General features: G+C 46.0%; 1 protein-coding gene across 1 annotated transcript in view; it reads left to right on the top strand.

Annotated features, from left to right (window-relative positions):
* LOC139372445 (collagen alpha-1(VIII) chain-like) overlaps positions 1-24834 on the top strand; it is a 30243-nt gene extending 5409 nt beyond the window's left edge. Inside the window, exons 2-3 of the mRNA XM_071112160.1 lie at positions 19677-20022; positions 21444-24834. Coding sequence (XP_070968261.1) covers positions 19680-20022; positions 21444-23392 — 2292 coding nt within the window. The 5' untranslated portion in view covers positions 19677-19679 and the 3' untranslated portion in view covers positions 23393-24834. The remainder of the gene's footprint in view (positions 1-19676; positions 20023-21443) is intronic.
* The last annotated feature ends 2259 nt before the right edge of the window (positions 24835-27093 follow it).

Below are 27093 nucleotides of genomic sequence, written 5' to 3'. Positions count from 1 at the left end.
ATAGCTTCAAAGTTATGCAGATATGTGGAGTCATATTCTTAATAAAATATCCTTGAAATTTACGCGGATGATGTCTCAAGCAAATGGCATGGAATTCAGAATTTGTATGGCATGTGATATAGAACATATTTGATTGCTGAACTGTATAATACGTTAAGTTGTCTCTGACATCCATCATGTTCCTTATTCTCATCACTATCCTGTCTGGCCCATGGCCGTACTGTGCATCTCTCTTCTGAGAGATCCTAAATGATCCTGGGTTTGGTTTAATGGTCTGGAGTGAAGCCATCAGCATGTGGGTAAAAACAACACAACATGCTGTTATATATATTTTATGGTGGATTATGGTACAGGGGGGAAGGAGAAATATGTGTTATGGTAACACCTTATGTAACCAACGGTAATAACATTTTATTATTAACATGGCGTTACATGGTAACTGCTTTGTACCTGCAGGGTAAAGTGTCACCAGTGTTATTGTGAAGAGAGCATCGACGACAGAAGCTAAAGTCCCTTAGACTGGTCTCATGGATGGGATATTTCTCACACTGCAGTAGTTGGGAAAGTACTCAATAGTCGCACTTGAGTAAAAGTAAAGATACCTTAATAAAGCATAACTCAAGTCAAAGTGAATGTCACCCAGTAAAATATTACTTGAGTAAAAGTCTTAAAGTATCTGGTTTTAAATGTACTTAAGTACAGTGGTGGAAAAAGTACTGAATTGTCAAACTAAAAAAGTAAATGCTATACGTCAAATTCCTTATATTAACAAACCAGACGACACAGGTTGTTTTTTATATTTACGGACCGACAGGCACACTCCAACACTCAGACATAATGAGTCTCCTGATCAGAGGCAGTAGGGATTACATTGTGTTATATTGATAGGTGTGTCAATTTGACCATATCTCTGTCCTGCCTGAGCATTCCAAATATAATGAGTACTTTTGTGTCTCAGGGAAAATGTATGGGAGTAAAAAGTACATATTTTCTTATGTAGTGGAGTAAAAGTCATAAATATAATAGAAAAGTCAAGGACAGATACCCCAAAAAACGACTTTAGTACTTCAACATAGTACTTTACACCACTGATACTGTGACATCATTTATCATCAGTTATTTATATCAGTTATGTCCATGGATTTAAACATGTATAGAATAGAATACCTTTATTGTAAATTAGATTAGAGTTCAGTTCCTGGAGGGTTTCAAACATTCAATACAGCTCAAGCTTAACAAGAATACCGTGCCTCTCCACAAAAGATCAAGTATTGTGAAGGTACCAAAGCCTTCCCAACATAAAGTCAACCTCTCCTCAGCTTATTTGTGACCCTCTTGACCCCTCGTTGACCCTGACCTCCATTACGACGTCCTATTCCACCCAGCTCTGTGAACTGTGTACTGCTGAGGTCATCGTGATCACCATTGGTTTCCCACCTCTGGAGGCTGAGAGCTACGACCAAATAACTCAGGGTGACTCCTGTAGCCTTGCTCTGTAAAGAGAGCGTCTATGTGTGAAGGAATGCTGGAAAAGGCCAGGCACACACACACATCGATCAGATCATAACATGGGCAGGACAACGGGAGTATTGGCAGAGGCGCTGACCTTTGCAGGGCAGGTATTTAGGCTGCTGGGAGTTGGGAGTGGAGTAGTGTTTGTGATGGGATAAATCACATCGGACAAGGCCAGATGAACAGCACATACAGGGAGAGGAGAGGGGAGAGGAGGGAGAAGAGTGGAGAGCAGAGGGGAGGGGAGAGGTGAAGGAGGGAGGAATGGAGAGGAGAGCAGAGGGTAGGGGAGAGGTGAAGGAGGGAGGAATGGAGAGGAGAGCTGTGGAACAAAGTTAAAGTGAGAGAAAGACAAAGGATCAGCAGTGGGTTGGAGGGAGGATTGATTCCTCTGCTGCTCCCCACACTACTGCTGTCAGAGTGGGACAGGAGACCTCACAGCCATCTCATCCTCATACAGTTGTCTGATGGGGCTAACAGGTCTAGCTCTCTTTCTTTCTCTACTTCTCTTTCTTGCGCTGTCTCTCTCTTGCTGTCTCTGTGTCTCACTCTCCTTCTCTCTGTCTCTCTCTCGTTTTCTCTCATTCTTTCTCTCTCTCTCTTCCTCTTTTCCTCCCTCCCTCCCTCCCGCTCTGTCTCTCTGTCTCTGCTGCCCAAGGGTCTTCACCTCTAGACCAGGTCAGCTGAGTGAAGTGTGGAGTGGTGTTCCTGAATACACAGAGAGAGCACCCACAGATGAGATGAAAACTAGAGGGAGAGAGAGAGGCTTAGGTCCCGATGGGTTTTACAGTCCCCAGATGTGTGTTTGGCTCCCGCTCGGCTCTGTCAGCTGATCGGACATTCCTGTGGAACCAGTGGTGTGTCTTTCCCTTTGAAACTCCAGAATGCTGCTGGGAAAAAGTCTAAGTGGGATACCTTTGGACGTCCCAACTCTGACGTCACCCCATTGAACTTGAAATATAAAACAGTTAAGTTAGTGCTAGGTAAGGGTTATGTTTAAGATTAGGGTAAATGATAAGGTTAGGATTTAGGGTTTAAGGCCGTGAAGACACAAGGTTCCCAGATATCACTAATAATAATGGCCGGAACGGAGCAAATGAAATGGCATCAAACACCTGGAAACCATGGAAACCATGTGTTGATGTATTTCATACCATTCCACTGATTCTGCTCCAGTCATTACCGTGTGTGTGTGTGTGGTAGAGTAAGGTTGGAGTAGTTGCCATGGTTACCTGTGGACATCAGTTGCCAAGGTGGCCAGGCCAAGTGTGCGAGTTAGGTAACGTGAAGAGCGTGACAGCCATCAGCATTCGTTTTATTGGGAAGCCCTTGAGGACAGAGAAAACAGCCCGTTCTCATGGGGTCAATGGGCAAAAGGGATGACACCAAAGACAATGGGCTTCTTTAGGGCACCAGCCACAGCCTGTAGGAAGGGAACCTGAACTGAGGCTCTGATCTAAAATCAGCTTACTCTCATCATATGGGGAAATGCTAAACTTGACCTTGGATCAGTGAGTACTGATGTTATTGATCTTATTTTGATGTTATTTTGAGCCAGTTTCCTACAGCAGGAAAATAATGCTGCAGCAACAGGAAATGTGAATTATTATGTGGATTATAATTATTGAAAAAATTTTGTAGGGGTTGATACATTTTTCGTTAGGACAAATCAAGTCTGACATTTTAAAGTGGAAATTACAACCTTTAGGAGCCTTTTTAAACCTTGAATACAGTACAAGTTTCAGCAACAAAACAAAAAGTTTCAGCAAGAAAAGAGTGATCAAATTAAGACCCTACATCTGTAGGGTAAAACTCATTTTATTCAGGGAAGGAAAGAGAGCACACAGATTGGTCCATGGGAAGGTGTCAGGTATTTCCCTCTGGAAAAGATATTCCAAGGGCAGCTTTGTAAGATTTACAGTACTTTGTCTCCAGTCACGCGTCCTACCTTTGTGTTCAGAGGACATGATCCACATTCAACTTAAACTGTTCAAGCTTGATTTCTGGAACCGACGCAAGCAAAACGGCATCAAGCAAAGCCAAACGTGGTAAAAATGAAAATCCTTCCTTTTGTTCCCTCCTTTTCCCTCACTCCATCTCTGTTCCATAGAATATGTTTAACCCACTAGCCTTTTGACTGTGAGTCTGTTCCAGCTTAGCTTGTCTCCATTGCCAGTCTTCGAGTGATATGCGTCATATACTGCGTGTTGAATATGTTTCACGTTTCAACGTTTATTCGCCACGTGCACAGGATACAACCGATGTAAAACAGTACTGTGAAATTCTTCCTTGAGAGCTCTTTCCCAACAATGCAGTGATAATGATAATACTATAGAGAATAATAGAAAATAGGATTAAAGAAATACACTAAAAGTACAAAATGGCAGGATAAAAAACAGTTTTCAGGTTTTGTGAACATTAGAAACATTAGAAATACATCTGATGGTATTCTGGGTAGAGAGAGAACTGGTCCTCTGAGCTGCCTATTGTCTTACTGAGCGTGGTAACAGAGAGTCTGATTTGACCACCTCAACAGTCCAGAGTTCAGATCAGTGTAAAAGATGATATTATGCCTTATTGATTTGCTTGCTGTGTCCGTGTTTGAAGTGAGGTTGCAGTTTGATCAGAATCAGAAACAAGCCGTGTTCGATTTGGATAGACGACGACAGGGCCAGTAATGTTCACGTATGAGTTCACTTGTCAACGTTTCTTGTTCACTGCATGTTTACATAGTGAAGGGGTATCAGGCCAAGGGGTGCCGTTGAAACAGCGATGCCAGACCTGACTATAGACTACTAAAGAAGCACATATCTCAACAGCATGGTTGGTATTCAACATGCTTTTCCTCATGATCCCCTTTTGATTATTGAGAATTAAAGTTACCATCTGGAAGCAGTCAGGGAAATACAGAGGAGAAATGGAAATGGGATTATTATCAAACCCCCGAGTTGGGGGCGATAAAAGAGTTGTGGCGCGGGACCAAGCAGACACTGCTGTGGTTGGAAGTGGTGGCAAAGGTGGTAGGAAACAGCCATCCTGTGGTAGAATGGCAATAGCTTTTTTATCTTTATTGATTTGAGTCAGTTAAGAACAAATTCTTATTTACAATGACGGCCTACCCCGGACAACGCTGGGCCAATTGTGCGCCGCCCTATGGGACTCCCAATCACATCCGGATGTGATACAGCCTGGATTTGAACCAGTGACACCTCTGGCACTGAGGACAGTGCCTTAGACCCATGCGCCACTCGGGAGCCACTTTGTTGCATTATCATTATTGTTTTGCACCACACTAAAAATCCCAGGTTAGTGTCTAGGTCAAGGCTCTCCAACCCCGTTCCTGGAAAGCTACCGTCCTATAGGTAGAAAACCTACAGGGGGGTTGCTCACCAGGAACAGGGTTTGAGAGTCCTGGTCTAAGTATTGACAGAGGTTTCGGAGAAATACATTCTGGCAGCCTGTTGAAGGAATATTTAGACGTTTGACTGACTTTTGTTGTTCCAACAGCAAGCCCCAGAGAACAACGTGAGAATTTTATTGCAGTCATGTGAATCTGATAAGTAAATAAGGCAGGGAGTGGGGAGGAAACAGGTTGCTTTTGCAGCTGAGAGCTTGGACCCGGCTCAGTTGACTCTGCTGTGTGCCGGACTCCGTCTCCCTAGCTCCTCGGCCAAATTGAGGAGCCAAAGAAGATGGCTCCCACAGGCCTCTTGCAATTGGTCCGTCTAGAATCCCTTGGAATATCCAAGACTGTCACCCGATTGGTTGATGTGTGAGTGGGCTGCGTGGAGACTAGAAAACAGCAGCTGTGAACCCTTGTACCCCGGCTCTCTTTAACTCTGGGTGTCTGGCCCTCACTGTCCACAGGGGGAGTAGTTAAAGCACAGTATTGTTAAATGAACTAGGGGTGTTGGTAGGACAGGTGTTGGTAATTGAATAGGATGTGTTTTGGTCTGCTTGCTCTCAGCAGGGAGGCAGATTGACACGTCCTTGGAGACGTGCCATGATGCATCTGTTTTATAAGAGCCTATTGCTCTTCTCTGTTTTCACTGCTGTTGTTGTTGTTATTGTTGTTGTCATTAACCCCTTATTTCCGGGTCATATACTTTTTATTATGATTGTTTACTCATTGCAAAGCGAGTAAATAAAAATAAAAAATTGCAGTGCAGTCTGGTGTTTATCCATTCGTGTTTGGCAGCGCTCAGTCCTCTGTCCATGGTGCTGGATACATACATTGCAAACACAATAGTTATATTTTTTTCTTCCTGAAAATCTTATCGGATCAGAAATATACCTCTTGGTTTAAAGTAAATGCTGGTGTCTTGGTATCCCCTCTCAGCTCCTTCATGTTTGTGTATTATTTTAATCAAAGCTGTGAAGCATTCTTAATCCAGAGGTCTCAGAGTCATTTCCGACATGAAGCCTAAGGGATGTCTTCTGAGTCTGGGAATAATTGTCTCGCTGATCACTGTGGATGCCAAGAGTGTGCAAAGCTGTCATCAAGGCAAAGCGTGGCTACTTTGAAGAATCTCAAATATACAATATATTTTGATTTGTTTAACACTTTTTTGGTTACTACATGATTCCATATGTGTTATTTTATAGTTTTGATGTCTTCACTATTATTCTACAATGTTGAAAATAGTCCAAATAAAGAAAAACCCTGGAATAAGTAGGTCTGTCTAAACTTTGACTATTAAAAAAATAGAATGACAAAGCTGTAAAACATTATTCTAAATACAAACCATCCGCTCAGTGAATACCATTGGTGTTTAATATGAGGGTTTCAGCATGAAATATCATTTATCTGTATTTTTTTACACACTTGTATTTAGTTTTCTAAGTCAATATGTCTTTGTTGTAAATGTGTTGGTGCCAGACTGGTGGCAGTTATGAAATATTACAAAAGTTGGAGAGTTGCAGAGTTAGCTGAAAATAATGTTGATTAGCTTTTTTCATGCTTTTTTCATTATTTTGTTGATTTTCTCTTGAACCACAAAGTCTATATACTAGAAACTTGTAGACAATATGGACACAGATATAAATTATACTATATATTAGGGCCGAGACGATACCAGTATTTTTTCTTTTGCAAAAATGAAAACACGAAACAGATCATACTCTTTAAAATCCTGCTGTATATAAAATATTGGGTTCATCTTTGTATTTGTTTATTTGGTTCCCTCTTAGTTTTTGCAGAAGCATCAGCTACTCTTCCTGGGGTCTACAAAACACACAAAACATGACAAGTAACAGAACACTGAAAGACAAGGACAGTCACAAAACATGATAAGTAACAGAACACTGAAAGACAAGGACAGTCACAACTTTTAAACACAACAATTTACAAACACCACAACTAAAAAACAATGTGTGTGTGTGTGTGTCCCCTCATAGTCCAGCTTTTTTAAAGGTACAGTCTAACCTAGAGGTAACAAAACCATGGATGAATTTTTCTGCATAATCTTTGGACAGAAAGTTTCAGATTTTTGCAATGTTACGTAGATGGAAAAAAGCTGTCCTTGATATGTTCGTCAAAAGAGAGATCAGGGTCCAGAGTAACGCCGAGGTCCTTCACAGTTTTATATGAGACGACTGTACAACCATCAAGATTAATTGTCAGATTCAACAGAAGATCTCTTTGTTTCTTGGGACCTAGAACAAGCATCTCGAAATTTACAGTTGATTTGTCAGAGGACAAACCATTCACAGAGACAAACTGATATCTTTCCGACAGATAAGATCTAAACCAGGCCAGAACTTGTCCGTGTAGACCAATTTGGGTTTCCAATCTCTCCAAAAGAATGTGGTGATCAATGGTATCAAAAGCAGCACTAAGGTCTAGGAGCACGAGGACAGATGCAGAGCCTCGGTCTGATGCCATTAAAAGGTAATTTACCACCTTCACAAGTGCAGTCTCAGTGCTATGATGGGGTCTAAAACCAGACTGAAGCATTTTGTATACTCTAATACCGTAAATAGTGATAACACCTCTAATACCGTAAATAGTGATAACACCTCTAATGCCGTAAATAGTGATAACACCTCCACTACTGTCCAGAGTGATAACACCTCTACTACTGTCCAGAGTGATAACACCTCTACTACTGTTCATAGTGATAACACCTCTACTACTGTCCAGAGTGATAACAACTCTACTACTGTTCATAGTGATAACACCTCTACTACTGTTCATAGTGATAACACCTCTACTACTGTTCATAGTGATAACACCTCTACTACTGTTCATAGTGATAACACCTCTACTACTGTTCATAGTGATAACACCTCTACTACTGTCCAGAGTGATAACACCTCTACTACTGTTCATAGTGATAACACCTCTACTACTGTCCAGAGTGATAACACCTCTACTACTGTCCAGAGTGATAACAACTCTACTACTGTTCATAGTGATAACACCTCTACTACTGTCCAGAGTGATAACAACTCTACTACTGTCCATAGTGATAACACCTCTACTACTGTTCATAGTGATAACACCTCCACTACTGTTCATAGTGATAACACCTCCACTACTGTCCAGAGTGATAACAACTCTACTACTGTCCAGAGTGATAACAACTCTACTACTGTTCATATTGATAACACCTCTACTACTGTCCAGAGTGATAACAACTCTACTACTGTCCAGAGTGATAACACCTCTACTACTGTTCATATTGATAACACCTCTACTACTGTCCAGAGTGATAACAACTCTACTACTGTTCATATTGATAACACCTCTACTACTGTCCAGAGTGATAACAACTCTACTACTGTCCAGAGTGATAACACCTCTACTACTGTTCATATTGATAACACCTCTACTACTGTCCAGAGTGATAACACCTCTACTACTGTCCAGTGCTGTATGACGGCCAAGTTGGGCAGGGCAGTGAGATGGAGATGGCAGCTCAGTGTTAAAACCGCAGCTGTCTGAGAAAAGTCATGGTACTCCAGGATATCTCATTCATCATCGTTCTGTTGCAGGGCCCTAGACTGCACTGCACCGCAACGTATCGTACCTGTGGCCAGAGTCACAAGCAGTCTCATGCCTCGGGAAGCCCCCAACTCCAACACCACCAAAAACAGGGAAAGTACAGAGACCTGCGGGCCAGAGTCACAAGCAGTCTCATGCCTTGGGAAGCCCCCAACTCCAACACCAAAAACAGAGGGAAAGTACAGAGACCTGCGGCCAGAGTCACAAGCAGTCTCATGCCTCAGGAAGCCCCCAACTCCAACACCACCAAAAACAGAGGGAAAGTACAGAGACCTGTGGCCAGAGTCACAAGCAGTCTCATGCCTCAGGAAGCCCCCAACTCCAACAAAAACAGAGGGAAAGTACAGAGACCTGTGGGCCAAAGGACAGAGAAGTTAGGTCGTCGTCGCGACAGGCCCTTGGGTTTGAGGAGAGGAGACACTAAGGGTAAGAGGAGCAGGATTTTTCTGTTTGTCAGGTCAAGAGGTTAGCAGGTCATGGAGGAAGGAAATGGATGTGCGTAATTGTTCAATAAAAAAAGAGACTGACAGTCAGAGACAGTCAGAGACAGACAGTCTGTCACATTCGTCGTATGGAGGAGACCAAGGCGCAGCGTAAGATGAATACATACTTTTAATAAAGACGAAGAACACTTAACAAACTATAGAAAAACGAACGTGACGCTATAATAATACTAGTGCAGACACAGGCAACTAGACATAGAAAATAACCCACGAAATACCCAAAGAAGATGGCTGCCTAAATATGGTTCCCAATTAGAGACAATGATAAACAGCTGCCTCTAATTGAGAACCAATCTAGGCAACCATAGACATACATAAACACCTAGCTAGTAAACAACCCCATAAACCTACAAAACCCATAGACAGTACAAAAACACATACATCACCCATGTCACACCCTGACCTAACCAAAACAATAAAGAAAACAAAAAATACTAAGGTCAGGGTGTGACAGTACCCCCCTCCCAAAGATGTGGACTCCCGGCCGCACACCTAAACCTATATGGGAGGGTGTGGGTGGGCATGACTCCGAGGTGGCGGTTCTGGCTCAGGACGTGGACCCCGCTCCACTTCACCCTTACTTAATGTCTCTGGAGCGGGAACCCTCACCGCCGACCAAGGACTAGAGGACGCCACTGGACTGATGGTCGAGTCTGGAGTGAGTGGCGGATCCGGACTGGAGGGAGACTCTGGCGGATCCGGACTGGAGGGAGACTCTGGCGGATCCGGACTGGAGGGAGACTCTGGCGTATCCGGACTGGTAGGTTCCAGACTTCGACCCGTCGTGGTAGGTTCCGGACTGGTACCCGTCGTGGTAGGTTCCGGTCTGCGACCCGTCGTGGGAGGTTCCGGTCTGCGACCCGTCGTGGTAGGTTCCGGACTGGGACCTGTCGTGGGAGGTTCCGGTCTGCGACCCGTCGTGGTAGGTTCCGGACTGGGACCCGTCGTGGGAGGTTCCGGTCTGCGACCCGTCGTAGGAGGTTCCGGTCTGCGACCCGTCGTGGTAGGTTCCGGACTGGGACCCGTCGTGGTAGGTTCCGGACTGGGACCCGTCGTAGGAGGTTCCGGTCTGCGGCCCGTCGTAGGAGGTTCCGGACTGTGACCAGTCGTAGGAGGTTCCGGTCTGCGGCCCGTCGTGGTAGGTTCCAGACTGCGACCCGTCGTGGTAGGTTCCAGACTGCGACCCATCGTGGTAGGTTCCAGACTGCGACGGGCCAGGAGGTTCCGGTCTGTAGACTGTTGCCGGACGCTCTGGACTGGGTACTGTTGCCGGAAGCTCTGGACTGGGTACTGTTGCCAGACGCTCTGGACTGGGTACTGTTGCCAGACGCTCTGGACTGGGTACTGTTGCCAGACGCTCTGGACTGGGTACTGTTGCCGGACGTTCTGGACTGGGTACTGTTGCCGGACGCTCTGGACTGGGTACTGTAGCCGGACGCTCTGGACTGGGTACTGTAGCCGGACGCTCTGGCCTGGGTACTGTCGCCGGATGCTCTGGCCTGGGTACTGTTGCCGGACGCTCTGGCCTGGGTACTGTCGCCGGACGCTCTGGACTGGCGAGGCCTGGTGCGTGGTGCCGGCACTGGTGGTACTGGGCCGAGAACACAGCACCTCAGGGCGAGTGCGGGAGGAGGAACAGGACGTACTGGACTGCCGAGGCGCACTATAGGCCTGGTGCCGGCACTGGTGGTACCGGGCCGAGGACACGCACCTCAGGGCGAGTGCGGGAGGAGGAACAGGACGTACTGGACTGCCGAGGCGCACTATAGGCCTGGTGCCGGCACTGGTAGTACCGGGCTGGGGACACGCACCTCAAGGCGAGTGCGAGGAGCAGGAGCAGGGAGTACTGGACCCTAGAGGCGCACTGGTGGCCTGGTGTGTGGTGCCGGCACTGGTGGTACCGGGCTGGAGACACGCACCTCAGGGCGAGTGCGGGGAGGAGGAACAGGATGTACTGGGCTGTGGAGGCGTACTGGAGGTCTGGTGCGTGGTGTTGGCACTGGTGGTACTGGATAGACCGGACCGTGAAGACGCACTGGAGGTCTCGAGCTAATGGCCTGCACAACCCGTCCTGGCTGGATGGTGACTCTAGCCCAGGACACGTGAGGGGCGCAGGCACAGGACGCACTGGGCTATGCAGACATACGGGAGACACAGTGCACAACGCCGGCGCAGGATACCCTGGCACGAGGAGACACACTGGCTGTTTGGAGAGCAGGGCTGGCACCATCTGTCCTGGCTGGATCCTCACCCTAGCCCGGCAGATGCGGGGAGCTGGGATGTAGCACACCGGGCTAAGCACGCGTACTGGGGGCACCGTGCGCTCCACCGCATAACACGGTGCCTGACCAGTACGACGCCCGCCACGGTAAGCACGGGGGAGTTGGCTCAGGTCTCCTACCTGACTTAGCCAAACTCCTTGTGTGCCCACCCCAAAAAAAATCTTGGGGCTGCCTCTCAGGCTTCCGTGCTAGGCTTGAATCCATATACCGTCGCCGTTCCTCCTGTGCTCTCTCCACCTGCTTCCATGCCAGCTGCCTCTAATTGAGAACCATTCTAGGCAACCATAGACATACATAAACACCTAGCTAGTAAACAACCCCATAAACCTACAAAACCCATAGACAGTACGAAAACACATACATCACCCATGTCACACCCTGACCTAACCAAAACAATAAAGAAAACAAAAAATACTAAGGTCAGGGTGTGACAGTACCCCCCTCCCAAAGATGTGGACTCCCGGCCGCACACCTAAACCTATATGGGAGGGTGTGGGTGGGCATGACTCCGAGGTGGCGGTTCTGGCTCAGGACGTGGACCCCGCTCCACTTCACCCTTACTTAATGTCTCTGGAGCGGGAACCCTCACCGCCGACCAAGGACTAGAGGACGCCACTGGACTGATGGTCGAGTCTGGAGTGAGTGGCGGATCCGGACTGGAGGGAGACTCTGGCGGATCCGGACTGGAGGGAGACTCTGGCGGATCCGGACTGGTAGGTTCAAGACTGCGACCCGTTGTGGTAGGTTCCGGACTGGGACCCGTCGTGGTAGGTTCCGGTCTGCGACCCGTCATGGGAGGTTCCAGTCTGCGGCCCGTCGTAGGAGGTTCCGGACTGTGACCAGTCGTAGGAGGTTCCGGTCTGCGGCCCGTCGTGGTAGGTTCCAGACTGCGACCCGTCGTGGTAGGTTCCAGACTGCGACCCATCGTGGTAGGTTCCAGACTGCGACGGGCCAGGAGGTTCCGGTCTGTAGACTGTTGCCGGACGCTCTGGACTGGGTACTGTTGCCGGAAGCTCTGGACTGGGTACTGTTGCCAGACGCTCTGGACTGGGTACTGTTGCCAGACGCTCTGGACTGGGTACTGTTGCCAGACGCTCTGGACTGGGTACTGTTGCCGGACGTTCTGGACTGGGTACTGTTGCCGGACGCTCTGGACTGGGTACTGTAGCCGGACGCTCTGGACTGGGTACTGTAGCCGGATGCTCTGGCCTGGTTACTGTCGCCGGACGCTCTGGCCTGGGTACTGTTGCCGGACGCTCTGGCCTGGGTACTGTCGCCGGACGCTCTGGACTGGCGAGGCCTGGTGCGTGGTGCCGGCACTGGTGGTACTGGGCCGAGAACACAGCACCTTAGGGCGAGTGCGGGGAGGAGAAACAGGGCGTACTGGACTGCCGAGGCACACTATAGGCCTGGTGCCGGCACTGGTGGTACCGGGCTGGGGACACGCACCTCAAGGCGAGTGCGAGGAGCAGGAACAGGGAGTACTGGACCCTGGAGGCGCACTGGTGGCCTGGTGCGTGGTGCCGGCACTGGTGGTACCGGGCTGGGGACATGCACCTCAGGGCGAGTGCGAGGAGCAGGAACAGGGAGTACTGGACCCTGGAGGCGCACTGGTGGCCTGGTGCGTGGTGCCGGCACTGGTTGTACTGGGCCGAGGACACGCACCTCAGGGCGAGTGCGGGAAGGAGGAACAGGACGTACTGGACTGCCGAGGCGCACTATAGGCCTGGTGCCGGCACTGGTGGTACCGGGCTGGGGACACGCACCTCAAGGCGAGTGCGAGGAGCAGGAGCAGGGAGTACTGGACCCTAGAGGCGCACTGGTGGCCTGGTGTGTGGTGCCGGCACTGGTGGTACCGGGCTGGAGACACGCACCTCAGGGCGAGTGCGGGGAGGAGGAACAGGATGTACTGGGCTGTGGAGGCGTACTGGAGGTCTGGTGCGTGGTGTTGGCACTGGTGGTACTGGATAGACCGGACCGTGAAGACGCACTGGAGGTCTCGAGCTAATGGCCTGCACAACCCGTCCTGGCTGGATGGTGACTCTAGCCCAGGACACGTGAGGGGCGCAGGCACAGGACGCACTGGGCTATGCAGACATACGGGAGACACAGTGCACAACGCCGGCGCAGGATACCCTGGCACGAGGAGACACACTGGCTGTTTGGAGAGCAGGGCTGGCACCATCTGTCCTGGCTGGATCCTCACCCTAGCCCGGCAGATGCGGGGAGCTGGGATGTAGCACACCGGGCTAAGCACGCGTACTGGGGACACCGTGCGCTCCACCGCATAACACGGTGCCTGACCAGTAGACGCCCGCCACGGTAAGCACGGGAGTTGGCTCAGGTCTCCTACCTGACTTAGCCAAACTCCTTGTGTGCCCACCCCAAAAGAAATCTTGGGGCTGCCTCTCAGGCTTCCGTGCTAGGCTTGAATCCATATACCGTCGCCGTTCCTCCTGTGCTCTCTCCACCTGCTTCCATGCCAGCTGCCTCTAATTGAGAACCATTCTAGGCAACCATAGACATACATAAACACCTAGCTAGTAAACAACCCCATAAACCTACAAAACCCATAGACAGTACAAAAACACATACATCACCCATGTCACACCCTGACCTAACCAAAACAATAAAGAAAACAAAAAATACTAAGGTCAGGGCGTGACACAGTCAGACAGACAGTCAGAGACATATTTGATGTCTGAAGGGTGTTATGTAGAGTACAGATTGTTCTCTGTACTAGTGCCTTTTCTCCTCACACCTGTAGCATGAAGTGTCACAGTTTTGCTTCCGTCCCTCTCCTTCCCCCAACCTGGGCTTGAATGGACCCTGCACACATCAACAACAGTCACCCTCTAGGCATCGTTACCCATCGCTCCACAAAAGCTGCAGTCCTTGCAGAGCAAGGGGAACAACTACTTCAAGGTCTCAGAGTGAGTGACATCACTGATTGAAATGCCCCACAGCGCCCGGCTAACTAGCCAGTCATTTCACACCGCTTACACAAGTGTAACTAATCTTTTCACAATAGAACAACTTGGGAGGTTATTTCAGCAGGCAGAATAAACATCTTCTCTCCATAAGTCAATGCTTTGATCTCAGCGCTCAGTGCGGCTGAGAGAACAGTAAAGACGACCGTGAGGGAAGCTTACATACATTCACACCTTACGTTTATTATTGCACCGATCACTTGGCAGCGTTGTACAAATCTCCTGAGACCTGGTCCATGTTTCAAGGAGTAGTGCGGCCCAGCGGAGTGCGGTGTTGTGTCCACACACACACACGCAGAAACACGCACATACACACACACACACGCAGAAACACACACACATACAGTCACGTCCCAGGTTCCTGTCTCTAATCATCTCCCATTTAGCAGCATGTGCTGTCTGTGTGGAACAACTCACTCTGAGGGGAAACGTGACTCTCTCTCTTCCTTACTCAGCGACGGGCCGGCGGAGAGAGGAAGGAGGAAAGGAGGGGATTGAGGGAAGGAGGGAAGGATGGGAAAGGAAAATAAAGGAAAAGAGGAATGTACACACATCCAGGGTGTGGAGGGCGTTTGGGTTTGGCCTTCTATGGAAGCGTGTGTGTGTGTGTGTGTGTGTGTGTGTGAGCTAATTGGCCGCAAATTGTTTTTAAAACAAATTCTCAATCGTCCAGAATCACAACTTGCCATAACACAAGGTACAAATGCTATTTTCTCATGATGTCTTCAGTGCGTCTTTCAAGTGTTGTACTGATTTCTGCCCCCTAGTGGTGAAAGTAGGATGTTAGTTAAAGGGTGAGGTATAGGTATCAGGGGTATCTTCTCCGCTACTGTAGATGTGTGGAGAGTGAAATGATTGGGCTTCGCGCCCTCTTGTGGTCAAAGAGATTACATCAAATCCAATTTGATTTGTGACATTCATCGTAAACAACAGGTGCACACAAGCAGTGAAATGCTTACTTACGGGTCCTTTTAAAACAATGCAGAGTTAAAGATAAAGACAACAATTTCAATAAAACATTGAAATAGTGACACAAGGAATAAATACACAACAACCAAAAATATTAGACACACACACAGTTGAACTTTCCATCATCATTTTGTAGAAAGAGCAGAAAGAGAGAGAAGGACATGTCAGACAACTTGTGTTTATGAGATCGTGCTGCAACCCAGAACCAGAGTGTTTTAGTTTAGGTTATTCGGACAGAAAAGACAAGTGAAAGACACAGTGCAGATCAAAACAAGTTAAGAGGTGAGCAGGTGAGTGACCACAGAGGTTACATATACAACACCTAACGGGACCCTGAATCTCACATGATCACAAAAACACACCTTGTCATGTGATCACGTTGTTGAATTTGATGTGAAATCCTGTTTTTTTTCTGTGAGGGTAATCCACACCGTTGTGTATTTTTGCTGTGCAGATCAGTGTTTCTCTTTACACAGCACAGTGTAATTACAGTGAATAGGAGGTCGTTCATAGAATGAAGGGAATGGGCGTAGCTCCACTCATGTTGTTGCTCTGAGAATGAACAGAGTGAATATTACAGGCCATTCTTCCTCTCTGGTCTGCTCTACACTGACATGTGGCACAGCCTCTTGATGCTTCCTCCATGGACTTATTGTAATTGTATTATTTTAATATTGGTGGTTGGAATAATAGAGGCATTATTCCCATGACTTCTCGTGTGTTATTCATCAACCTAATGACTGCTATTCTGGCGAGGAGAATCTATCCAGCGCTGCTTTCCAAAACCAATTCCAAACTCTAACAAAATGGCTGATGTTGCTATTAAAATACTAAAGCAAAATAAGCAGAGGGAAATAGAATAATTTAATAAATAGTCACCGGCCTACAGCACACGTCCCCCCACAATGCAACAGGTTATGGATGTGGTGAGTTACTGTACACTATAGGCCTACAAATGTTATCCATGAATACAGTCTGGCAGCCTTCGCAGTGTATAGAGTGATAACATCAACCATATTCATGTCTACAGATCCACTACTTACACTACACACAAAGAATTTGTAGCTGAAATTGGAATGTCTGCTGGCTGAGCCAATGTTGACACAACACTGACATTGCATTAACAGTAAGCGGGTAGACTGTGTAACACTGTCGGCAGCCCTCTAATTTGTGTGGCTCCAACAGCCTACCCACATGAAAAACCACTGTAGTGTATACCATGGTAGGAATACTGTTGTATTCACTGTAGTGTTTCTGTGGACTGAAGTATACTGCAGTATTTACTAGTGTTTAAGTTGCATTATCTTTGACATAGAAGTGGGGGTTTTCGCTTTGAGGAAACCAACTGGAGAAATACTAAAAGTGCACATTTTCCATAACATGTAGGTAGAAAGGTTGGACTGGGGTCTGAACAGGTAGTTCAGAGCTTCTGCTCTTTTCAATAGCCATACGGAGCACAATATAATTATGGTCTATACTTGGCATGTAGGTTTCTCACTAATGGCTGGCACAAATTGGGATATGGGGGTGGGGAATGGGCAGGGTATATGCAAATTAAATACTGTGGTATCTACTATAGTTTTTTAAGAGTTTTTGCTGACATTTATATACTATTTACTATAGTATTTATTTGCGGATAACACTATTATTTACTATAGTATACTACAAAATTCTATACTAAGTACTACACATGATCAAAGAATACTACACTGTGTAGTATAGTACTCTATAGCATACTACAGTTTTATACAGAATTCTATAATAAGTAGTGTAGTATTCTATAGTAAACTGTAGTATTTTTTATGTGGGTAGCGCCCTTCAGTCTAATGACATGGTAATGTGCTCATTTCCAAGACATCATGGTAAAAACGCGAAGGTCTGGATGTATATTATGGTGCTTTCATAGCTTGGTAGTTGGCAGTGTTAAGGAACAGTGTGGAGTGATTTGGTGTTTATGTGTTTTTCTTATTTCACACTGGTTCTTGGGCTACATCAATTCCATCAACAAGTTGTTCCTGGTATGCTCCTACAGTGGTTGTGAATGAGAAATTATGCTTAATTCTACCAGTAAACATTTTAAAGATCTTTGATCAACAGGACCGATGACATTAGTGAAATTTGGAAAACCCTGAAAGTCAAAGTGTTCCGTAGCTTTGACTAGGTCCAATGTGCCGACCTCCTGTTTCTAAGCAGTCTGTCACAACCAAGACTTGATGAAGTCAGCATTGAAGCTTTTTTAGGGCAATTCATTTTGGCTGAGCATTAAACCAAATGTTATCCTGTTCCCTTGCTTCCTGCTTGTTTTCTGAGACATAATACATCTGGCATGTGGGATATAAATGGACTCACTGCTGTTCTCTCCTGTTCACAGCCTGGCCAGACTGATTCTTATGAAAGCATGGAGAATCACAACCTTGACTTGGACAGAGTGAGGTCATTTTATCCAGTGTTGAGCACGTACAAATGGTTACTGCGTAGACAAACTGTGCATTACATGGTTAGTGAAAGCAGAGATGTTTATGCCAAGTCAAACCATAAATGACTTGATTCAGGTGGTATGGTAGTCTGTGGTCCATGCTGATGTCTACAAGAACCACACATGCCAATTGTCCATTTAGTCATTGCTTTTCCTTTGGTCTGAGGAGGTCACTTAAATGCCATTTCAGTGTTGTACTGCATGTACTTAGCATGTACTGACAACCCACTGTGCACAGACGTCTGTTCAAAAGTCTAGTTTTGATTTCCATTTGGTTGAGTTGTCAATTAACGTGAATTCAAAGTGAAATCCACAAACAATGTCACCATGCCATTGGATTTAGGTACAAATTTGGGTGAAAAAATTTAATTCCCTTACACTGATGAGCAAATCCAATCAGTTTTCCACGTTGCTTCAACGTCACAAGATTTATTTTGTTGAAATTGTGAAACAACGTTGATTCAACCAGTTTTTGCCCAGTGGGAATAGATGTGCTGTGAAGACTGTCATGTTTAAACTCTGCCATGTTGCATCTAACTCCTCACCTTTCACAGTTGTTTTGTCTAGGTGTCTAGAATGAGACTAATCATAATGTATGAACAGCACAGGAGGTTGGTGGAGAACGGGCTCGTGGTACTGCCTGGAGCCGAATCAGTGGAATGGTACTGTATCAAATACAAACACATGGTTTCCATCTGTTTGATGCCGTTCCATTGGCTCCGTTCCAGCCATTATTAGGAGTCGTCCTCCCCTCAGCAGCCTCCACTGATCAACAGTAATCTTACAGCTAGCTCAGTGTCCCTCCAAATGTCCTCTAACACCTTGTTTGAACCAAATGTTCTCTTTAAAACCCAAACAAGCATACTGTAGTGTTAAAACTCTTATTTTGGTATTTCTTTCATTAGTCTGTTGATATTATCTCAAAATGTTTTGCGTGTCAACAATCAAGTCATCAAGATATATGACTTTAAAAATAGAGAAATAGAGTTGTATGATGAATCACCTCTTCCCTCGTTACACTGGGGTAGGCCCACTGGATCAGTAACAACTGTACTGTGTGAAGCTTCGAAGTAACGCGTCTGATTATTTTCAGTTCGAAATGTTGCACATTCGCTTCTCAATGATGCAAAACACATCTCTTCATTAGAGCAGGAACTGATATCCACAACAACAAGGAGCTCGCTCTCTTTTCCTACCCGCCCAGTAACTCAAAACACGTCTCTTTATTAGAGCAGGAACTGATATCCACAACAACAAGGAGCTCACTCTCTTTTCCTACCTGCCCAGTAACTCAAAACACATCTCTTCATTAGAGCAGGAACTGATATCCACAACAACAAGGAGCTCGCTCTCTTTTCCTACCCGCCCAGTAACTCAAAACCCCACCTCTGAATAAGAGTGCTGTGGTTTCAGAGCCAAAAATGTCTGCCCTTGAGGAGTGGCCTGGCTGTCCACCCTGGCAGTATTAAACTCAAATCCATGTGATTTAACTTGTCAGAACTATTTATTATCTGTTCCACAACAAGATGGCTTTTAAAATGTTTCAGAGTACAGTATGATCAGAAAATGTGGGAGTCCCTCGCTGTGTATAGTCATATGTTTATAGTGCGCATCCTGAGTCCTCGCTACAAAATGTTAAATAGCACACTTATCTTAGCTCTCAGGATTCCGAGAAACTTCGGCGAGGGGTTATTGTACTGCCATACATTTTCTCTAATGTATCTGTCAGAATACCTCTGTTTAACTCATTCTATGGTCTTGAAACTCTCATCTGTTTAACTCATTCTATGGTCTTGAAACTCATCTGTTTAACTCATTCTATGGTCTTGAAACTCTCATCTGTTTAACTCATTCTATGGTCTTGAAACTCTCATCTGTTTAACTCATTCTATGGTCTTGAAAATCTCATTCTGCTGACCTGCCCTCTCTCTCTCCTAGGACATGGCCAAGCCCCTCCCCTCTACTCATCTATTGGTGGTGGCACTCCAGCTGTGTCTAGTACTACGCCACCATGCCCGCGGGGCAGCATATTACGGGCACAAGCAGCCGCAGCAGCACCTTCCCCAGCAGCACCAGCCCATGCAACAGATACCTCACATGCCCCTAGGGAACGGGAATGGGGACGGGCTGCCCAAGCAACAGTACGGGAAGGAAATGCCACAACATATGCCATATGGCAAAGAGATTCCATATGTGCTGCCACAGTATGGGCAAGAACTTCCACAGATGCTTCCACAGATGCACGAACAACCCCAGATGCCACCCAATAAGGGCAAGGGAAAAGGTGAGATTTTAATAGATTGTCTACATCACAGAAATGTACACGCTTAGAAAAAAAATGTTATTTGGTTGTCCCCATAGGAGAACCCTTTTTGGTTCTACATGGAACCGAAAGGGTTCTACTTGGAACTAAAAATGATTATTCAAAGGGTTCTCCTGTGGGGACAGCTAGAGAACTGTTTTAGGTTCCAGATATAACCTTTTTTCACCTTTTTTTCTAAGAGTGTAGGCTAATATTTGAACCATATTTAGATCATGGACATGGCCACCAATGTGGGTTTGAATGGAAAGCCAACATGGACAGTATGGTACAACCAGAGGTTCATGGTGCAGTGCTGACATGAAACCATTACCCCATCTCTGACATGTTAGTTCCATTCAAAACACCTCTCAACTGCTTTTCCAAGATTCTTCTCATCTGTCCTAACATCCACAGGAAATCAGATCCAGCTCATGGGTTATAAAAGCATCCTTGACTAATCACATGCTAAGCAGGCAAAATACACTGTTGTTTACTCACTGTGTATGTCTGTACTGTGTTCTCCACATAGCTCATCCTAATATAGCTACTACTATACAAACCATTTTCCTTCCAAATTAAATACTGTCTATACACACCACGTATTTATTTTCTGGATTCTGACACATGCTCATTCTAATATACCTACCACTGGATTGTTAATTGGACTCATTCTGCTATTTCTTGATTTCTTGTTTAGATGTTTTACCATTTGTATTGTATTTGCGAGTCATTCTATTGCACTGTTGGAGCTAGCATCCTAACCATTTCGCAGCACCTGCTATAACACCTGCACATCTTTGTAGGTGACCAATACACTTTGATTTGATTTGAAATACGGCATATTGCAGATACTGTACACACTGAGAAAAAAAGTGTGATCTAGAACCTAAAAGGGTTCTTTGGCTGTCCCTATAGGAGAACCCTTTGAAGAACCTTTTTGGTTTCAGGTATGAACCAGGTATGAGTTCTACATGGAACCAAAAAGTGTTTTCCCTGGAACAAAAAAGGGTTCTCCTATGGGAACAGCCGAAGAACCCTTTTGGAAACCTTTTTTCTAAGAGTGTAAGACATTTCACATAAATGTGTATTTTGACATTTTCAACAACCAAGCAAGGAATCAGAGAAGGCGGAAAGAAAGTATGTTTGATAGATAACTAGGAAATGTAACATGCTTTTAACATCCACTATCAGCACCCTGTGTCCAAGGAGGACATTAAAGTCAGCTTTTAGCATTTATTTTCAAAGATAATAATTTGGCCCATCATCTACGGTTGAAGGTACATTGGGCTTACCCAAATGTCCATGCATATTAATTGGTCATGTTCCTATGTGCTCAATGAGATACTCAAGTCACTAACTCAAGTCAGTAATTCATGATAAATGCTAATTGATGTCATCCACAGGTCAGTCATATCCCAGTAATGGGAAAGGCCTTGGAGGCCCACCACCTGATGATAGGGGACTACAGGGTCCTGGTCCCGAGGGGCCACCAGGAGCCCAAGGGCCTCCAGGACCACAGGGCCCTCCAGGGATGCTAGGTCAAGGGATGCCCGGCCCCCATGGAAAACCAGGCCCTCCTGGTCCCCAAGGGTATCCTGGGATAGGAAAACCAGGAATGCCGGGAATGCCCGGTAAACCTGGTGGAGGTGGCCAGCCTGGTCCGAAGGGCGACCTTGGTCCTGGTGGGGATGTAGGACCAATGGGGATGCCTGGGGGGCCAGGTCTTCCAGGGCCACCAGGCCTGCCAGGCATCGGGAAGCCAGGGGGTCAGGGACTGCCTGGGCAGCCTGGGCCTCGAGGAGAGCCTGGACACAAGGGCATACCTGGACTGCCTGGTCTTCCTGGGCCCAAGGGAGACAAAGGGATTGGCTTGCCAGGATTGCCAGGTTTGAAAGGACCTGGTGGACCTCCTGGGCCTCCTGGTCAAGGGGGTTTGCCAGGGGTTGGAAAACCAGGTCTGAATGGACTACCAGGATTGCCCGGGGGGGCAGGAAAACCAGGCCCACCTGGAGAAGGAGGACTTGCTGGTCCACCAGGTGAAGGGGGAGAACCAGGACCACCTGGGCTACCAGGTATTGGCAAGCCCGGGCATGATGGTTTGCCAGGACAACCAGGGTTCCCAGGCGGTAAAGGGGAATCAGGCCCACCAGGTTTGCCAGGGGGCTCAGGCCTACCTGGTTACGGAAAGCCAGGATATCCTGGACCAAAAGGAGACAAAGGACATGGAGGTTTTTCTGGAGCTCCAGGCCCAAAAGGTGACAAAGGTCATGGAGGTCTCCCAGGGCAGGAAGGCCTTCCTGGACCCAACGGGCCACCGGGCCTGCCCGGTACCATTGGGCCACCTGGGGGTCTTGGTTTCCCAGGTCCGAAGGGAGAAGGTGGCAATGGAGGGCCAAAGGGGCTGCCAGGTCCTAAAGGTGAGCCAGGGCCTCCAGGGCTTCCTGGACAGGGTGGGTATCCTGGAGAGGGTGGTCAACCAGGACCGAGAGGTATACCAGGGCCACTGGGTCCGAAAGGGGATAACGGCCACAAAGGGTTACCTGGACTCCCTGGAGCTCCTGGAATGCCCGGTTCAAGGGGAGAAGGTGGAATGCCTGGAGAAAAAGGTCACCAGGGACCCAAGGGAATCCCTGGAAATTTTGGTCCAGGTGGGCCACTTGGTCCTCCCGGTCTTCCCGGGCCAAAAGGCGAGCTTGGTCCTCCAGGGAAACCTGGCTACCCCGGCGAAGGTAAACCTGGTGTTCCAGGCCCTTTAGGGCCTCAAGGGAAACCTGGCAACGGTGGACCCCCTGGTCAGCCTGGACAACCAGGACAACCTGGTCCCCCTGGCCCACCCGGACCCCCCACCCAACCACCTGGTCTTGGTGAAATCCTCCCTGAGCTGGGTCCTGGTCTGGACGGGCTTAAACAAGGCGGTTACAAGAAACCAAAGAATGGAGGGGACAGGAACGGCCTGGAGATGCCAGCATTCACGGCTCAGCTCACCAATCCTTTCCCCCCCGTAGGCTCCCCTGTGGTCTTCGACAAGCTCCTGTACAATGGCCATCAGGACTACAATCCCCAAACCGGCGTCTTCAGCTGTACCATACCGGGAATCTATTACTTTGCTTACCACGTCCACTGCAAAGGAGCGAATGTGTGGGTGGCGCTGGTCAAGAACAATGAGCCTGTGATGTACACATATGATGAGTACAAAAAGGGCAGCCTGGACCAGGCGTCAGGGAGTACTGTGCTCCCCTTACAGCAAGGAGACACTGTGCATGTACAGCTTCCATCTGACCAGGCAGCAGGACTTTATGCCGGTCAATATGTCCACTCTTCATTCTCCGGATATTTATTGTACCCAATGTAAAGATCAACAACAACAAAAAGGGCATCCATACCACAACTCACTACATAGCTGTTTTGTTCATTTTAAAATGTTGACCTCAATAGTGACACATGACAACGGTGAAAACTCGGCTCAGAAGTATCCAATGAATGTGTGAGTGCTACAGCTATAGTATGTTTCTGCCTTTGTATTGCAGTATTAGATGGGTGAAAAAAAACATAAATCAATCTCTGCAATACATTTAATTTACCCCAGAAATTAATTTGGCAAAACCCTCAGATAAATTATTTGAGGTGTCTGTATGTTGATATTCAGATAATTTTGCAAATTAAAATTTATTTTGGTTAATAGGGGGTAAAAATGTTGCAAATGATTGAGAATACTGACTATCCCAGTTGTAGCAGTGTCATCCACCTCACGTGATTGACAGTGTTTATAGAGAAAACATGGTTGCTGACATGCTATGGCGCTACTGTGGATAGCAGCATATTACATTGGAAACCGTGTGTTATTTTTTTATTAAAGAGAACTATTTTCAGGATGGAATTATTACATTTGCCCAACATGTTCTTCTCCTTATGTGAATACATAGCATTTGTTTGTATTTTATATTTGCATATCAGATTTATGTTATGTGCACTCAGTATATCCGTTCTTTGCATTCCAACAGTCACAGCCATTATGACGCCACTAAAGGGCTAGCCGTCTACCGCAGCTTTCATAAGCAAGCATCAACGCATCAGCTTTACCTGTCATGCATACCTAATGTTAGTACACAATTATTCTTCAGAGGTAATTCTTCCATGTGTGGACTTTTCAGAAGACATTCTAATGTCTTTATTTCATGCCAGATTATACTTTTGGCATATAAGTAACACTGTTACATTCACAGTATGAATTACCATACATTGTTCCCCTTTAACAATATGATTTTCCCTATCCCATAGTTCCTCCACGACAGATTGATTTCTTTTTTATCATCATCAATTTATTCACGTTGTTCCAGATTATGCAGAAGTGTCTACCATTTTTATTTATTGATATCATATTTGGAAATGAGATGGTTTCATGGTTTGGAACCTAAAATAAAATAAAATGGATATGCAACATAGTGAAGACATTTGGTTGTAAAGTTGCCCATTTCATCTGTTGTGCATTAATACATAAATGGGAGTTATGGGAGATTGAAGGTGTGTATAGTCAACATTTCCAATATGCACATTAAGTTAAAAAGTCAACCACACTTCTCTAAGGTATGTGGCAGTATTCCTCTCTGTCATTTATTTGTTTAACTACTGATTTTGTCTGAAATTGTAAATGTGTATACCTGTTGAGACTGCCTTGAAGGAAAAAAGAAATGTTACCTGACAATGGTGCTAAACATATAACCAAATGAAGAACTTAGTATAATGTTTTTGGCACTATTGTTGTTTTTCTAAATAAAGATGAAGTGATTAAAACAATGTGTTGTCTTCTTCGATTGCTACTTGTTGCATTGGCCTGCACACAAGCTGTGTTCACATTGGCATTTTGAAGTGACTCAAATCAAATTTTTTTGTATATCCGATTTTAATCTGTTATTTTTCCTGCCATCTGAACTGCCAAAAAGCACATGGAATCAGATATTTCAAGCCACATTTCAAATTATCTTCGTAGGTGGTATGAAATCAGATACAAATCTGAGTCCTGGCCATGCGACTTGAGTCTGAACTGTCTAATCTGACTTATTTGGCAGATCGTGTTGCTTGCTGGCCACTCTGACAGATAATGTTAATTGTTTACAAGCAAATTAGTGAATGTGCTACCTAGCGAGCTAGTTGACTGCTATGGCTATCCAAAAAGGACTTGTTTTTAAAGTTGAATCATCTTATCCTTTGAGTTCTTACACTATGATTTTGAACATTTAAAGCAACTAGTAAACGTCCATGGCAGGCATTGTTGTCACCTTACCCTGTTACATAACTTTTGAGAGATAGGAACCAGAGCACCACCACCAATCAGCCTACACCACTGCGCACACACCTGTCATTACTATGACAACTGCCATAGCCATGTCAGCAAATGACTGCTGTCTGAACATACACATATCCCATTTGGTCACTTGTAACTTGCTGTTTGTACAGCCAGTATTCCAAAACGGATTTCAAAAACAAAACTGATTCGAGCATTAAGGCCTGCAGTGGTAACGAGGGTCCAACACATGCTATTGTTGGTTACTCACTGTTTTCAAGAAGATCATCATCATAATTTTTGTCAATACCTGTACAACACTGCATACACTCACAACATTCAATATAATGCATTTGTTGCTGAATGTTTACATAAAGAATCTATTTATATTTGACAGACCACTAGTTATGCATCTCTCATATAGCTACAAACAAATGAATATCATAGAATACACTGCGGTGTTATACAGTGGGGCAAAAAAGTATTTAGTCAGCCACCAATTGTGCAAGTTCTCCCAATTAAAAAGATGAGAGAGGCCTGTAATTTTCATCATAGGTACATTTCAACTGTGACAGACAAAATTAGAAAGAAAAATCCAGAAAATCACATTGTAGGATTTTTAATGAATATTTGCAAATTATGGTGGAAAATAAGTATTTGGTCACCTACAAACAAGCAAGATTTCTGGCTCTCACAGACCTGTAACTTCTTTAAGAGGCTCCTCTGTCCTCTACTCGTTACCTGTATTAATGGCACCTGTTTGAACTTGTTATCAGTATAAAAGACACCTGTCCACAACCTCAAACAGTCACACTCCAAACTCCACTATGGCCAAGACCAAAGAGCTGTCAAAGGACACCAGAAACAAAATTGTAGACCTGTACCAGGCTGGGAAGACTGAATCTGCAATAGGTAAGCAGCTTGGTTTGAAGAAATCAACTGTGGGAGCAATTATTAGGAAATGGAAGACATACAAGACCACTGATAATCTTCCTCGATCTGGGGCTCCACGCAAGATCTCACCCCGTGGGGTCAAAATGATCACAAGAACGGTGAGCAAAAATCCCAGAACCACACGGGGGGACCTAGTGAATGACCTGCAGAGAGCTGGGACCAAAGTAACAAAGCCTACCATCAGTAACACACTACGCCGCCAGGGACTCAAATCCTGCAGTGCCAGACGTGTCCCCCTGCTTAAGCCAGTACATGTCCAGGCCCGTCTGAAGTTTGCTAGAGAGCATTTGGATGATCCAGAAGAAGATTGGGAGAATGTCATATGGTCAGATGAAACCAAAATATAACTTTTTGGTAAAAACTCAACTCGTCGTGTTTGGAGGACAAAGAATGCTGAGTTGCATCCAAAGAACACCATACCTACTGTGAAGCATGGGGGTGGAAACATCATGCTTTGGGGCTGTTTTTCTGCAAAGGGACCAGGACGACTGATCCGTGTAAAGGAATGAATGGGGCCATGTATCGTTGAAGATGAAACGTGGCTGGGTCTTTCAGCATGACAATGATCCCAAACACACCGCCCGGGCAACGAAGGACTGGCTTCGTAAGAATCATTTCAAGGTCCTGGAGTGGCCTAGCCAGTCTCCAGATCTCAACCCCATAGAAAATCCTTGGAGGGAGTTGAAAGTCTGTGTTACCCAGCAACAGCCCCAAAACATCACTGCTCTAGAGGAGATCTGCATGGAGGAATGGGCCAAAATACCAGCAACAGTGTGTGAAAACCTTGTGAAGACTTAAAGAAAACATTTGACCTCTGT

The sequence above is a fragment of the Oncorhynchus clarkii genome, chromosome 18 (assembly GCF_045791955.1).
Source record: "Oncorhynchus clarkii lewisi isolate Uvic-CL-2024 chromosome 18, UVic_Ocla_1.0, whole genome shotgun sequence".
NCBI classification, from domain to species: Eukaryota; Metazoa; Chordata; class Actinopteri; order Salmoniformes; family Salmonidae; genus Oncorhynchus; species Oncorhynchus clarkii.
The sequence above is the reverse complement of the archived record's forward strand: the minus strand, read 5'-3'. Positions and strand labels throughout refer to the sequence as shown.